Source organism: Polyodon spathula, chromosome 3 (assembly GCF_017654505.1).
Source record: "Polyodon spathula isolate WHYD16114869_AA chromosome 3, ASM1765450v1, whole genome shotgun sequence".
Classification (NCBI taxonomy): domain Eukaryota; kingdom Metazoa; phylum Chordata; class Actinopteri; order Acipenseriformes; family Polyodontidae; genus Polyodon; species Polyodon spathula.
The window spans coordinates 56,445,705-56,462,161 of NC_054536.1; the positions used below are offsets into that span (position 1 = coordinate 56,445,705).

General features: G+C 40.1%; 1 protein-coding gene across 1 annotated transcript in view; it reads left to right on the forward strand.

The window, feature by feature from the left end:
- LOC121313216 (neural-cadherin-like) overlaps positions 1-15,680 on the forward strand; it is an 86,152-nt gene extending 70,472 nt beyond the window's left edge. Inside the window, exons 19-33 of the mRNA XM_041245542.1 lie at positions 515-608; positions 2,075-2,259; positions 2,771-3,003; positions 3,611-3,888; positions 4,216-4,430; positions 5,204-5,331; positions 6,504-6,631; positions 6,918-7,041; positions 7,408-7,588; positions 11,496-11,662; positions 11,934-12,198; positions 12,587-12,767; positions 13,329-13,582; positions 14,520-14,674; positions 15,222-15,680. Of these exons, the coding sequence (XP_041101476.1) occupies positions 515-608; positions 2,075-2,259; positions 2,771-3,003; positions 3,611-3,888; positions 4,216-4,430; positions 5,204-5,331; positions 6,504-6,631; positions 6,918-7,041; positions 7,408-7,588; positions 11,496-11,662; positions 11,934-12,198; positions 12,587-12,767; positions 13,329-13,582; positions 14,520-14,674; positions 15,222-15,668 (3,035 nt within the window). The 3' untranslated portion in view covers positions 15,669-15,680. The remainder of the gene's footprint in view (positions 1-514; positions 609-2,074; positions 2,260-2,770; positions 3,004-3,610; positions 3,889-4,215; positions 4,431-5,203; positions 5,332-6,503; positions 6,632-6,917; positions 7,042-7,407; positions 7,589-11,495; positions 11,663-11,933; positions 12,199-12,586; positions 12,768-13,328; positions 13,583-14,519; positions 14,675-15,221) is intronic.
- Positions 15,681-16,457: the final 777 nt, after the last annotated feature.

Genomic DNA, 16,457 nt, shown 5'->3' on the forward strand with positions numbered 1-16,457 from the left:
GATTCCATCAAGTCATTTGTTACAGTAAATGCTACAATCGTAACAGATAATATATGCAAATTCTACTTTGTAAGCCAAACTCACAGACACTTTACCCACACACATAACCATATACACAGATGTAGAAAACATCATTTGACATGAACTAGATTTCCATTATAATGCAAAATGATAATATGTCAACCTGCATAACTGCATAAGTCATCTTTGTAGTTTGTGACAAGTGATAACAATTGGGCTTTATTTTTCATTCTTTTCATTTTTAAGTGTTTGTTCATTTTATCATGTTTTTATTTTATTTTATTTTATTTTATTTTATTTATTTATTTTTATTTGTATTTTTGGCTTTCTTTTAATAATACTCTACAAAAAAAACTGCATGCAGCTTCCAAACAGATCGTAACTTTTGACTGCACAGGAGGGAGTCTTTTATTCTATATCAATATCAATGCCACATGTTAGCTGATAGGTAATGTCTGACTGTTCTATAAGCTAATTATATATTTTAATCCAGGTATCCTGCCAACAACTCTGCTGGGGCAAGTTCAATCTCCTGACCTTGACGACTGGGATAAAAAGATTTATAGATTTGAAGCAAAACCATCAAGGTACTTTAATCTTTTATTATAGTTTAAAAATGGTATGCTGCACAAGTTGGAACTCATAGAGAAAAACTGAAGGTATTTGGTAATGTTTCATGCACTTGCCATTCTAGACAGCTTTTTACTGTACTATTGCCAACTTTGAACATCAGTTCATCTTAAAATATAACAATTTAGGTACACTGAATCTACAATACATTGCAACTGCATTGGATTGTAGTAAGAACTAATATCAAAGCTGTATTAGAACAGTTAATCCTTTGATGATGTGTTACTTATGTGCCACAGTAAAATGGTACTTCCGTTGTTCTATTAAGATTTTCTAAGAGAACACATAGACAGGAATTAGAAACCTCAAGCAATTAGGGAGTTTATGACCATGTGTTGTCAGTATTAGAAACAGCACTGTCAAATTCTGATTGATTACACATGTGTATATTACAAATGACACGGTAAGAAAGACGATATTACAATATTTGTATATACACAGTGACTAAACTTGCTGTTTCATTTTTTTTTTTATAAGTTCTCATTAAAATAATCATCAACTGAGCCATTCCAATTACACTGCATGTCTGTCTTTCAAGCCATCTCACAAGACTTTGTCATTGGCACATAAAACAGTAAAATGATGGGCATTGAAGGATCAAAGCACTGCACTTTCACTATAGATTACCAGAAAACATTATTGTGCATTAACCCATTGGCATGTATTTTTAAACTGGTTTAAAAAAAAACAATTGAATCCACTGGGATAAACTCCTTTGGATACTGCATCTGTTCTGTGTAATGGGCGGTATTGTTGGATGCACTGCCATTCTGATCCCGATAGGTTAGCTGAGGTTAAAATCAAAATTTCTTATGCAAATGAGCCCATATAGAAAGCACTTATCTTTTGGACGTATCTTTTAATGCACTCACCAATATTAAAAACACTGAGCAGACATGTTACTAAGCACTCCAGTTCGGTTCATCCACAAACTTATTTATGTTGTGATAATCAGTAACCTATTCCAGGTCCAATACCCATTGTAAAGTGCAGTGAATTGAATGAATTCATACATTATTCAGGCCCTTATCATTGGATAATGTAAAAGGATAGTTAGGTAACCTGGTGCCCTGTCAGTTTTACACTTGAAAAGAAATGATTACCAATGATTACTTATGGAATTATAGAATCTAAGCTAACATTATACATTAACTGGTAAAAATACCATTATTGCACTACATTGCTTCTAGTCCTTAGTCTTGTAAAACTACATCACCTGTTTCATAAATAAAGAGAGAGAGTGAGAACTACCGAGATTATTACTACAGTAAAAGTCCTTGGTGTATGAATTATACATTAGATTCTGTAAAATGTTCTAGTGATGTATCTTTATTATATCCCCCAGTGAAGGGGAATTGGGTGACTTAACAAACATTAATTCCACTTATGCTCTCCTGTCATACTTTCTTGACTATCTTTGTAGGCATTTTATCCTTGATGAAAACTCAGGCTCGCTCAGCATAAGAGAAGGAACCCCATCTGGAACCTATAACTTGCAAGTCAGAGTGATGGATAGGACCTGGCCAGATGTGGTCTCCACAGTGAAGGTTGTTGTTAAACAGCTGAAAAAAGAAGCAGTTCAGAATGCAGGCTCCATTAGAATAACCAGTGAGTAATTATCACAGTATGCATTGCCACACAGTCCATTTCCCTGGCAAGAAACACATTCCTTTATACTGAAACTTCAAAAGTAAGTGGGATAAATAATCTGTAATATGTCACAGTCTTTGAAGTCATTGAAACATTTCTTTAAAAGTCTAATTTGAAAAATCTTTCCCTTGGACTGTGCAAGCTTCACAAAGTTAGATTACTTGCACTTGTTCAAGGAATGAGTAATTTCAACCATCCAGCCAAATTTTGAGGCACCATTACAGACTTTTGATCCAGCATGACTAGATAAAAATCAGTAAAGTGTATGTGTTGTAGCTGTTTTGCTCTTTTCAACACACAAGCACCATTAGTAAGTAAAGGGAAGAAAACATTGAGTGCACACCGTTTTTTCTTTTATCCAGATTTTCACCTGGAATTCATTCAAATTATTATATGATTTTCTTCATTTTTAAAAACGCAGATTAAAAACACCTGATTTAAAAGCTTCTTCCTCCTTTTTGCTTCAAAGATATGACGGCAGAAGAGTTTATCTCAGCTGAAGCTGGCAAAGAGAGTAAATATTCAATGCTGAAGAGTGTCTTGTCCGAGATTATTCCCGCCAAGCTGGATAACATTCACATCTTCAGCGTGATGAATGCCAGCCAGCGCTTCAGAGAGGTCAGCGTCTGGTTCGCTGCACATGGGTCCCCTTATTACAAGGCAGAAAAACTCAACGGCAATGTGGCAGCATACAAAGATAAGGTAAGCAGCACAAAGTGGGAGACTTTTGGGCATACTTTTATCTTTTTTTCAGCTTTGTGCAAAGGTTTCTACTGTACATGGAGAAGAAATGAATTATTTCCAAAGAGAAATAAAGCATTTCGACCTTGGAAATGGATTATCTATTTTACAAAAGTAATATATTACATTTGAGAATGATAGTAACATTTTTATGTTTAGGTTGAATACAAACAGGATTTGTAATCAAAATGTAAATGAATTGCAGAGATATTCCACTTGTTGTATAATAATCTAATAAAGCACTTATTGTAGATGATAATTGTTAGGATGTCTTTTTAATTACAATACTTATAAAACTCTTGCAACTGAAATCAGACTGTGGTGGAGAACAAGTTTCTTCCCTCGCTAATACACACATTGAATAAACACATAACCAGTTGAAATCTGCGGGCCCTTTGAAGAATGTGCCTGTAAAATAAAAATAAAAGGGAAAAGAAAAGTTAATCGATTTGGTTCAGAGTGATGGATATTTTCATTGTTAGTGTGCACCCCATCACCAACAGTATCCAAATGTGCATTCAAACAGAGGCAATCAAGACTGCTTAATATGTGACTTGTTTCTCCTCAGCTGGAGGTTGTCCTGGGTTTATCCATTTCCCAGACGGGAGTGGATGAGTGTGCGTACAGCAACTGCAACCACACGGGGGGCTGCACAAGCACAGTGTCCATCAGCAACACTCCCACAGTGGTGAACGCTGGCCGCGTCTCCTTGATCTCCATATCCACCTCCAGCAGCGCCCAATGCACCTGCTTGGCTCGGGAGCGGCTGTACCTTTCCTGCTCGTCGTATCCTAGCAACCCCTGTCTAAATGGAGGCAGCTGTGTGGACAGTGATCTGGGCTACAGGTACAGTACATCCAGATGGAATGTACTATTTAAAGGCAAAAATTGATAAAGTATCACTGTTATAAACATTTACTTACCTGTCCAGGGGCTACATTTTTAAAATCTAAAGAAATGTCCTATTGGTTTCTACAGCTGCTACCAGCATGCATTTCATTATGATAATGGTTTACATTATTACTGCAGTACACCATGGTAACGATGTAGTAAAGTTTTGTAAGGCACTGGAGGAACAGGCGAGGTAAGAGTTTACAGAGCATAATGAAAAGGTTAAGTTGTTCATGACCACTACATGGTCTGTACCTGAATGTGTCTGTCCTGTACTTACAGGTGTAAATGCTCCCCTCTGTTTGATGGGCCAGAGTGTCAGCAGACGAAACACACTTTCCGAGGTCACGGCTACGCTTGGTTCCCTCCCATAAAGCCCTGTTTCGAGAGTCATATTTCCCTGGAGTTTATCACTGAATCAGCCAATGGTCTGCTACTGTACAATGGACCAGTAACGCAGTCACAGCCAGGAGACCGCGAGGACTTCATAGCTTTAGGTGAGAAATTGTATCTCACTGTATGTTAGAACTATGACAGCCCCAGGCTATGAAACTGCAACCTGCAAGCCATCTACTTCAGCAGGACATACATTGATTTTTGTTTTCCAATGTAGCCTATGGTTAAATGAGGAGTGATGTGAAAGCTTTCATGATCAGTTGTGCACATGCATCACTTGTTGAGCAATTGCTGAGAAGGCTCTTTCAGTTTGTGGCTGAGATGTCAATGAAACAGGCAGAAAATTAAACTAGCCATTATTGATTTCAGTCATGCATTTCTATAGTTTGTACAATACAATCAATACATGGTAAGCTTCCAGCAGATACACCAGTAGTTAAAAAGAGAATTCTGTGGAGACAAGCATTCTCTAAAGGTTGCTTTTGCCTATTCTATTTTCTTAAACATTTTCTTTTATTTTAAAAGTATAATAGTATAATTCCAAATATATATATATAGATACACACACACACACACACACACACACACACATACACACACACACATAGATCTAATATAGTTAAGTACAGCAACCGTTCACCATTGCACAGACATAAATATGAATAGTACTAACTCATTTTAATGGTAGTATGATGTAGAATTTGTTTAACTGAGTGGCTTTCCAGTATAATATGGAAATCAAAGGCTGTTCAACAGTCCAGAACCTGAAATGCAAGAAACCCTGCCCTGTCCTTCCGTGGTTCGCATGACTGAAGACAATGTCACAACCTATTGGCAGAGGTGGTATTGTAACACCCAGCTTCCCTCTTTACAGAACTGAAGAATGGAGTTCCGTCACTGAGCATTAGCCACGGCTCAGGCTCCCTGCAGCTACAGCTTCCCTCCAAGGTCAGGGTGGCAGATCGGCGCTGGCACCACATTGATATAATCAGCAATGGGAAGGTACGTCCCAACAACACAGACAAGGAATTCTGATTTGACTTTAGCAATTTTGGTTCAGGCATGAATGGTCACATTTATCTCAACTAATGTATTGATCTTCTTGTTGTTTGTAAATCATTTTAGTTATCACATCTCGGTGACTTTTAAAACTCAGAAGTTTGTGTGGCTTCAAAAGGGCTCTTAAACATGTATTCTGTCTAAGCTCAGCATGTACACCAGAGTGTAACCGTTAACTTTTCCCCCTGCATCATGTTACCCCTAGCGGGAGCTCTATAGAGGCTGAAAAGACACCAGGATGTGAGGGCTGAAACAGAAAATGACATACAGTGATTATAAACAGCAATACATGCTTTATTAGCAACATGTATTTAACAGCAATAACTGCAATATTTTAGACCTGCGCCAAGTTCTGAATCGTCAAAACAATCGACAGACTGCTCTGCCACTGACAGACTGCTCTGCCTCTTCCTATTGACGTGTCCATGCCCCTGGAAATCTTCAAGAGTTTTCATGTCATGTTCCTTCTCTGAAACCAGCCAAAAGGGAGGCAATTTAATTAAAACAGAGTCAGATAGACATGTACTGATTTTCCAGATGTCAAGCCATCATACTGCAGGGAGCTGGAGGCTTCAGTGTTGGGGGTGTGCTTCTGTCTCCCTGCTCGAGGGAGAACTCGAGCCAGACTTTTTGTTTCAGTCTAACGGGATAGTTTGTTAGATTCCACATCCCTTGTCTCAGAAGGTTCTGTAGCCAGGTTTCAAACATGTACAAGGTGGTTCAGTGAAGTACTTCCTGAGTCACTTAGTCGGTACCTGCAAAACATTGGCCCCCCAAACAGGGGTCAGTTTGGCCTTCCCTTAAAGTGGAAGGATAGCCAAGATACGTGGGTTCATATCTAACCTCAGACAATCTACTTGCTTGTATGCAGCCTCTCAGTTATTCTAAATATATCAACACTCTGAAAGTTGCTCAAGACCATTCTAGAGACAGTCTAAATGTATTGTGGTAATTTAATATTGGAAACTTATAGATTGATCAAACTGTTGACAAAGGCAGAAGCTGATCAAGAGGCAAGTATGCTTCTCGTGGTGATTGTACAAGTCACAAACACTCGCTGGTTACATCATGATTCACTTGTCAGTTACTCATGTGACCGGTCTCGTCTGTCTCAGACTGTGCAGCTGATCCTGGACCGATGCTCTGGGGCGCTTGTGAATGAGGTGGAAGGACTTGGCGTTGAGGTGGTGGAAACTGATCTGACTATGTGTAAAATATCCGGGGAAACACCAGGAAAAGAGAGGTATGCATTTACACTATCTATGTATCAACTCATTGCATTCATTGCATTCATGTACTCATTATTTATTTGTATATTTATTTGTAAAGCATTTTTTGTATGGTACTAGCTGTAATGTTCACTCTATGTACAGCACTCTGCCACAACATTTAAACTCATCTATAATCTTTCTACATTTAGTAGTAGGCATTCTCATTAAACAAATTGCCCTCAACATCTTGAAATAGCCCAGCATGGTCAATGTCTAAGGATGTAACTATGTATTTGTGTTTTGTTTTGTTTTTGGTAGGTTCCTCGATGTTAATCAGCCTCTGCAGCTTGGTGGAATGAAGGATTCCTTACCGTACCGAAGAACCCAGCTGCATTTCAGGGGTTTCACTGGGTGCATAAGAAATCTGCTTGTTGACAGCCAGGTCAGTAAACCTGTTTACTGGGTGGTAAACTATATACATGATGATTCAAAAGTGGTTTTGCAAGCTGTCGTATAAAAGCCTGTCATGATCATGTGATGCATTAGTGACGCTTATATTAACCCCAGGTATGTTGTTTCCTGTTTGTTGCACAATACATTTTATCTCCTTGACATGCAGCTTCTTGAACAGCCCTACCTTCATGATGTAAATTATTAGTACATTAAGTAACTTTTGATTACAAAAAAACTGGGAATAGAGAACACTGATGTATATGCATGAGGACATGTCGAATGCTAAGTGTGTTTATAAAGTTATGGATGAAGTTCATTAAATAAAACCTCCCCCTTTCTGTGTTTATCCTGTCAGGTGTATGACTTGGGCAGTCCAGCGGAAAGCTTGAATAGCACCCCTGGCTGTGCCCTGACCGACGGAGTGTGTCAGACCGCTGGGGGGCCCTCCTGTGGTGCCCATGGGAAGTGCCTGGGTGAATGGGGTTCCTTCAGCTGTGACTGTCACCCGGGCTACACCGGCCACAAGTGCGACAAAGGTAAGCTGAAGCGATGCACTGGAGAATGAAATGTAATTATCAAGTGACTTTATTGGTTTTGTATGTGTGTGTGTGTGCGTGCACCTTAGTGTGCATGCACTTAGATATGTTAATTCTAATAATGAATCTCATGGGATATAGTTGATTTCCCACACTCTGAAATCTTTCCCTTTACCAGCAATGATCTTTAGACAGCAACTTACAAATGGCAACTATTATATTGAGCAACACACAACTCTGTGTTCTTCAAGCTCTTACATTATTATGTCCTTGTAGTATTCTCTGATACAATCTGTAATAACAGCTTAGTATTTCAGTTCTTTATAACTTTTCCACTGTAAGATTCTTCAGAGGGGTATTTGTCTCTCAACAGTGGTCCAGATAAGCTGCGTACATGTTGTTTTTCCGCGTTCAAAAATCTGAAATATGCACTAAATTTAATTTTAATGTGTAAAAATATGCATATAAATTTTGGTGCACAGCTTGTCTGCCTCCCCTCCCACCTCCCCTAAAAACTTCCACTAACAACTACATCTCCCAGAATAAGATGTCTTCAGGAAACTGTACACAAGCAAAACCAGCCCAACAAACATGATCCAATCTCCCTAGCCCTGTTGTCTTTATAGCCAATCACAGTAAGAATAATACAAATTCAAAGCTACACAGCTTGAAGCAAAAACACCCCAGTCCAGCTACAAAACCAACTGGAACCATCATCAGAGGCAACCGCTAACAAAAGGTGCCTCTAATATTAAACAAACTGTTTTATAAGGTATTAATGCAGTTACTTATTTTATTTATCTGTATGGCTTTATATTGAAGTTTTAACATGTTCACTGAGTTTAAGAATGTAATGTAATGAGTAATGTAATTAATTTGCAGTCAGTGTGATACTTTGAAAAAAAATGTGCTGACCAGACAAAGACCAGATAAAGACCCCGACGTTTCTTCTCGTATCTCGGCCATCTCCTCCTGGACGCATTCGCATGATTTCAAACTCAACCTCTCCAAGCCAGACCTAATTTTCTTCCCCTCTCTTCCTCCCCCACCGCTGATCTCACTATCTCTGTTCCCCTTGACTCCACCACCCTCTCTCCCTCCTCATCCACCAAGAACCTCGGTGTCACCCTCGACCCCTCCCTCTCCTACTCCCAGCACATCTCTACTCTGGAATGCTCCTGTCGCTTTCACCTCAGCAACATATGCAGAATTCGCCCCTTCATCACCGACTACATGCAGCTCCTAGTTCAGACCCTGGTACTTTCCCACCTTGACTACTGCAAATCCCTCCTGGCCGACCTCCCTGCCTCAGCCATCTGCTCCAGCTCATCCAAAACTTTACTGCTAGTCTTGTCTTTTCCCTTCCTCATTTCTCCCATGCTATGCCACTGCTCTGCTCTCTGCACTGGCTCTCTATTGCTGCTTGCATCCAATTCAAAACTCTTGTCCTCGCCTATCGCTGTCTTGACCTTTCTGCTCCCTCCTAGCCCCAGACTATCATTTCTCCCTACACCCCCTCTCGCCCCCTCCACTCCTCCACCACGGCAGATTAGCTGTTCCGCTCCCCCGATTCCAGAGCCCGCTCCTTCTCCACCCTTTCTCGCCGGTGGTGGAACGACCTACCCAAGGATATCAGGACTGCTCAGTCCCTGACCACCTTCTGGTGCCTCCTCAAGATGCACATGTTCACAACTCTCGACTATACTGGACTATATGGCACCTCTTGAACACACCAAGCCCATGCAGCCAAAGCAGCAAGTCTTTTATAGTAGTGACAAAGGGATCTAGCTATCAGTTATCTTGTTTACCCCTCAGTTACATTTTGCACGGGTTTACTAAAAATGTGTGACTGTCAGCATTCTTACAAGGTATTTTAGGAGCAACAGCCAGTCTCCCCCTGGTGGTGGAGGCGAGAGCAGCACATAGTCTCCCTCCATCACTGGAGACTGGTGTGGCTCTCTTTCGGTTACTGGGGTAGGCATGGCTCCTCCCTCTCGCGCTGGAGACAGCGGGGCTCCTCCTTCTCACGATGGTGACAACGGGGCTTCTCCCTCTCACTCTGGAGACAGCAGGGCTTCTCCCTCTTGTGCTTGAGATACTGGTACCAGGGCTGCTGTTCTCTCCAGGTCTGCCTCTAAGTAGGCGAGGACCATCTCTACCACCTCCTCCAGTGACCTTAGGCTGTGTCTTCACTGCCAGGCCTCCCATCAGTCCCCATCCCTCTGCCCCAGGATTAATTACTATGGGGATGGACTGGCTCTCCAAACTTTTTTCTCAAACTTTTTCAAAAATAATTACAAAACAAACCTGCTTGCAGTACTTTGGAGCCACTGTTGTCCCGGTTCTGATACCAAATGTGAATAGGATGGCCAGGAAATGAATGCACAACAAACAGGCAATTGTGGTGCAAAACTGAGACGCAGTGGCGTTCAGCATTTATTAAATCAAATAAAAGGTTTTCACAAAATAAAACACTTTACCAAACAAAACGGCATGAGGGCCAAAACAAACAAGCAGACTGAACAGAACAGTATCGTGCTGATGTAGACCCAGCACACATAGAAATTGTTTAAGCTTTTTAGTTTTACTTTCTTTACATCCTGACTCCTTCTACCTCTTGAACACACCAACCCCATGCATGGGTTTACTAAAGATTCAATACTTCATATTAGGTGACAGTCAAGCATTCTCACAAGGTATTTTAAAATCACAAAACAATAACAAATAATGGCAAACGGCACCTCTTTCGTCCTGGCAAATAATAAATCAAAACACTGGCTTTTCGCCATCATATAAAATACTATTACAAAATTACAAATACAAAATAATACAAAATGTGCACAGGGGCAGGGAGTACCCCGTCACAGGCACCCAATTGTACCAGTACTTGCATCAGCTTGTACTTGCACTGAACTGCTCCATACCTTGCCGTATTCTACTACTGCTCTTAATTATAACTACTTCCTGTATCTTGTATTTTACTTTCCTTTAATAATCTTATTGTAATTGCTCTTACTTGAAATCATTCTCATCCATTTATTGTACTTACATGCTCATACTGGACTTTACTCATATAAGCAAATATTTTTATTATAAGTTCACTGCTTTTAATCAAACCTTCTCTAACATGTAATTATTTACTGTATTCTCTATTTTTTGTTCTTATATGAATTTGATCTTTTGCTGCTGATTTTATTGTACTTTACAACTGCTCTTATCTGTAATGTGATATTCTGAAATGTTATACTTTGTACGTCGTATTTTGTAACAATTTTAAGATGCCCTGGATAAGGTAAATTTACAGTATAATCGTAAATCTCGAAAAACTACTCACTTCTAAATCTTTTGTAGTCATTTTTGTATTACTTTAGTATAAATACATGTTAATTTGGATTCATATGTTGTTTTTTTCTGATTTTTCAAATTTGCCCGTTTTCTCAATGGAAATAGTGATATTTTGAAATTTATTTGTCCTGGTCACAAAAGCAAAGTTTGTGGGGAATAATAGCCATTTTCTATACTTTTGAGGCATAAGCAATTAGTAAATAACACTTACTACCCAGGAACAAAAATTGTGTTACATAGTGTAATAATAATAATAATAAAACCCCCCCCCCCCCCCCCCCCCCCCCAAAAAAAAAAAATAAAACAACATTTCACTCTCTCAGTGTTAAAATTAGAGGGTAAGTTACTCCCAGACCCAAAACCTCTGGAGCGCTGCCTCTCAATATAATATTTTCCTCCTTAGTGAAAAGTCAAACAGCCTCCAAATGATTTTCAGTGTCTTAAAGTTGCTGTGATGGTTCATGTTATATCATGGAAAGTGCTTCAGTGCTTAAACAGAGCTGTCATAAGAAGATTTGCTTTGGTAGGTTTTTTCATGCTCCCTGTGTTTGGTTCCCTGCAGCTCAGCCAGAATGGTCTTTTGAGAAGAACAGCCTAATCCGGTACCAACAGAGAGTTGCAGGCAGTCCCCGCAGGACACAGATCCAGCTCCTGGTGCGCACACGAAGCCCCTCTGGCACCCTGCTCTCCATGGCCTCCAGAGACGCCTCAGAATACATCATACTAGAGGTGAAGGGTTCAGTGTGAATGGCACTCATCCTAAATTACAGTGCAGTCATTTAAGGAGCAAGCTTCCCATTACGTTTAATATACTAACAGTACCATACCTTTCTTAAGGGAGTGTTTTGAATTTGAATTATTTGAAATCTTGTATTTGAAATCCTGCTTGGCTTGAAAGACTTGGAATACATGTTCCCTGTTGTTGTGGAATGGCTGCATGCAGGTTCGCCACAGTAAAGACGTGATTTGTGGTTCTTTATGAATGAATTTCTCCAATCAGGCTGTTGATGGGCAGTTCGGAGTGCGGGTGAACCTCGGGGATGGGAACCACTCCCTCCGGCTGCAGGCCTCACGCATTGACAATGGCCAATGGATTCTCTTGAACATGGATCGCCATGACAATGTCTTCACACTGCGACTGGACCGCGGGGGAGGATCTCGTCAAGTCAGCGCCACTCTTGGCAACAAGCGGGAACTCTTCATAAATCCCTCTAGCGTGCTGCTCGGCAACAACCTCTTGGAGAACCAGCAGAATGATTTCCAAGGTATGTTGAGGAAACACAGTAGCTGGACACAGGACCATACAAGGCTTAGTTAAAATGGAACTCTCTGAGGATGAGCAAAGGTTTGGTTGATTCAATCTGTCCCTCAACTGAGCACTGGAAATGTAGAGACTCTACAGAAGAGTATTTTTGTAACACACATTCTACATCTTCACAGCTACAAAGAAAAAAATTCTCATATAAATGACAAACTCAATGCAGTAACATTGAGCTGTGAACAAAAAAAGGTAAGAACATGAAAATAAGCTGCCACATCTCCCTCTAGTGGATGATAATAGCAACTACAGCATGTACCAACTTTTAGTATTGCTGCCTGCTTGGTCAAATGAGTGGTAAAAATGGTAACATTACATACCCTGGTCTTGCGCAGGCTGTATGCGGGATGTCAGACTGAATGGCCACTCTCTGCCGCTGGATGGGAGGAGCACCGAGTTCAGCACGGTCCTAGACCAGAGAGGGTTGCTGGAGGGCTGCCACTCTGCCACTTGCAGTAGCAAACCCTGCTTCAGCCCCTTGTACTGTGTGGACCTATGGAGGAAGCATGAGTGCAGGTAATATTGCAAGCATCCATACCTTTATTGTGTTTACCTAATACTGCAAAAAGTGATACACAATAAAAATTATTAAGAATGGCCATTTGTTACAGCCATTTGACATTCAATCAATCTTTATTTTATATAGCACTTTTCATAGTGGACCACCATCACAAAGTGATGCATACTGTGAAAAGTGCATAATACATGAAATAGTAGCAGCAGCACAGCAGCTAATAGCAGATATCAGGCTTAAAAAGCATGGAAAGCAAGAGAGAACAGATGGGTCTTGAGAGTTAATTTAAAGCGAGCGACGGTGGGAGCATCACGCACTAAAGCTGGGAGAGAGTTCCAAAGAGTCGGAGCCATGAAGTTAAACATTCTAACACAAACATGGGTTTAAACATGCCCAAGTTCCCTAGTAAACAGTGTAACTGAATAATGCTTGAAAAAGGTGTAACAACACAAAATACACAAAACCAATTGCAATGCTGACAAAATTAAGACCATCACCAAGGTGATTTCAGATATATTTGTGACCATAACTTCATGAAGTTTGTCTTGTTTTCTTCGTCACAGATGTCCAGCTGGTCAGGTGACAGTGGTGGATAACGTGTCTGGCCTCCAGCAATGTGCTCCTTCTCCCTGCGGACCACTGACCTGCCACAACGGGGGAACATGCATCGCTCAGTCTCTGAAGAGCTTCTCTTGTCTCTGCACAGAGGGATATAAGGGGCAGCGGTGTGAGATCAGCCAGGTGAAAACAAGGAAGGCAGCGGCACTGAGCCCCAGCTCCATCCTGGCCATCAGCATGTGTCTACTAGTCTTCTTAGGTACCTATGAAAACATTCCTTACAGCAGCTCAACCTCACTTGGAATCCAAGATGTTCTAAACCAGACTGCTTTTGTATCTGTTCTTTCCATGTTTCCCTCGTATGTTTATGTGTTTAACTTTGACTCCTCTGTGCGTGTTTGTGTGGGTACTTTTGTATTTAGGAGTTTGTTGCTATGTATCTACTGTATATATGAAAACAATCTCCAAACCCTTACCATTGTAAGGTACCTTAGCTGTTCCGGTTATTCCATTTATATTTGTAATTATTATTTTAAATCTACTAAATCCCAGACTTGACCCCAAAATCATTTCATTCTACCCAATAAACCTGTGTTGGAATAGCTTTATTTAACATGCACTAAATGTAGTAAAGTAACAGTGGAAAGAAGCCTGCATTAGGGTGTGTGTACAACTTTCATGGCAGTGCTGATTATATAATGAGAACGGACACTGTACCTTATGGTCTGTTTTCATATAAAACATACTTGGGAGCTACTAAGTTAAAAAAAAAAAAAAAAAAAAAAAAGTCCCAAAAAGGACAAAAAGACCTAAGAATTATAATAAATTATAATTTGGTTTTGTGTCAAAATGGCAGAGTGTAAAAACTGATCTTTTGTTTTTTATCCCTATATAAACTCTGCTAACCTGTGGGATGTATACAATAACTGTTTCAATGTAGTTAATAGTTCTTCTGTTTGCTGTTTGTCTGACCTAAATCTCTACACTTGTTTTCTGTGTTCAGAACTAGAAAACAAGCCTACTGTAAAAGCCTGTTTCCATAATATATGATGTATGTACTAGGCCATGAAAACTAAAGTTTAATAAACTCCTGTGTTGCAATTATATAATTTACACATCGTTATAAATCCCAAGATCTAAAGTCAAACAGGAGTGGTTTGTCTTAACTTTCTCCTCGGTCTTCGTTGTTTGTTCAGGTATTTTAGTTGCCGTGACGGTGTGGAATCAGAAGGGCAGCTCCAAGTACCAGAAGAGGGGAGTTTATCACATCCCTGCAGAACATGAGAGCTGGGAGGACATTCGGGAAAACATCCTGAACTACAACGAAGAAGGGGGTGGAGAACAGGACCAGGTAATACAGAACACATATTGCATATTAAAACAGATACTAGCTAACTGTAATAGGCCGTAGATAACAGAATGTAGGAAGAACTTAATTATATATGCATAAAATAGCCAGGTGTAGTGTGAACATCTCAGACAATAGGAACATTTAAAAAAAAACACTTAGATTTTATTCTATTGAAGTGAATCTCCTTAGAAGTAAAACATGGGATGAGCCTTGAAGGACAGAAGGTCCTTTTCTTGTTGTCCCTCCATGCGTTGTTTGTTCTGTGACAATTACCATAGGAAGTCTCACAACTTTTGTGTAAAACAAAAACCCAGAAGTCACCCCTCTAATAAAATTGCTTATAGTTTTGACCCTTGTGGGTTCCTTATTTTATTCTGCAACCCTGACCAAATTTTATTCTAAAGAATAACTAATTTTGTAAGAATCTATTTATTATATTCAGATTCTTAGATTTATTATTATTATTATTATTATTATTATTATTATTATTATTATCATAGGCTAAGCATTAATACCCAAATGATGTCAAGTTGTCGTTCTTTTTCAGAAAGCCTATGACATCACTGAACTGAAGAGGCCATTGTGTTCCAGTTTGTCCCAGTCATCCTCAGGAACCACGGTGCCCCTCCTGAAGTCATCTCAGGGTTCCCAAGAAGAGGTGCACCCAGGAGCCATGGCCTGTTACCACCAGAACATCGGCAGCATTGCCAGCTGCCCCCCGGACTTCAAAAACTACGTCTCCAGGATAGTCTGGGAAGCGGACAATGACGCCCATGCAGTCCCAATGGACAGCGTTCACATTTACTGCATCGAGGGCTGTGGATCTCCAGCAGGGAGCCTCAGCTCACTGGAGTCTGCCACGGGCCAGGAAGACTTCAACTATGATTGCCTGAAAGAGTGGGGCTCCAAGTTTGAGAAACTCAGAGAGCTCTACAGGCATCCTGAATTCACCCTGACTCCAGGAGAGACGTATGAAATAGAAAACACTTTTTGATATCCCAGAGAGACCATTCTAAGTTTATTATTATTATTATTATTATTATTATTATTATTATTATTATTATTATTATTATTATATTATTTAAAAGTACAAAACACTTTACGTTCTAAATGCATAAACATTACTTATTTGTAATCTGTAAAATTTTAAAAAAGCACACACACACCACACACAACACATACACATATATATATATATATATATATATATATATATATATATATATATATATATATATACACACACACACACACACACACACACACACACACACACACACACACACACACACACACACTGAGTGTACAAAACATTAGGACACTTTCCTAATATTGAGTTGCACCCCCTTTTGCCCTCAGAACAGCCTCAGTTCATCGGGGCATTGACTCTACAAGGTGTCAAGTGTTCCACAGAGATGCTGGCCCATGTTAACTCCAGTGCTTCCCGCAGTTGTGTCAAGTTGGCTGGTAGTGAACATCTACTCCAAATAGCTTGTTCCATCTCATCCCAAGATTCTCAATTGGATTGAGATCTGGTGACTGAGCAGGCCACTGCAGTAAGATGAATTCACTGTCATGTTCGAGGAACCATTCCTGGACAATCCTAGCCTTGTGGCATGGGGCATTATCGTGCTGAAAAAATCCATTAGCAGAGGGATACACTGCTGCCATGAAGGGATACACCTGATTGGCAGTGATGTTCAGATATCCTGTGGCATTCAAATGTTGCTCCACTTTTATCAAGGGGCCCAATGTGTGCCATGAAAACACACCCCACACCATT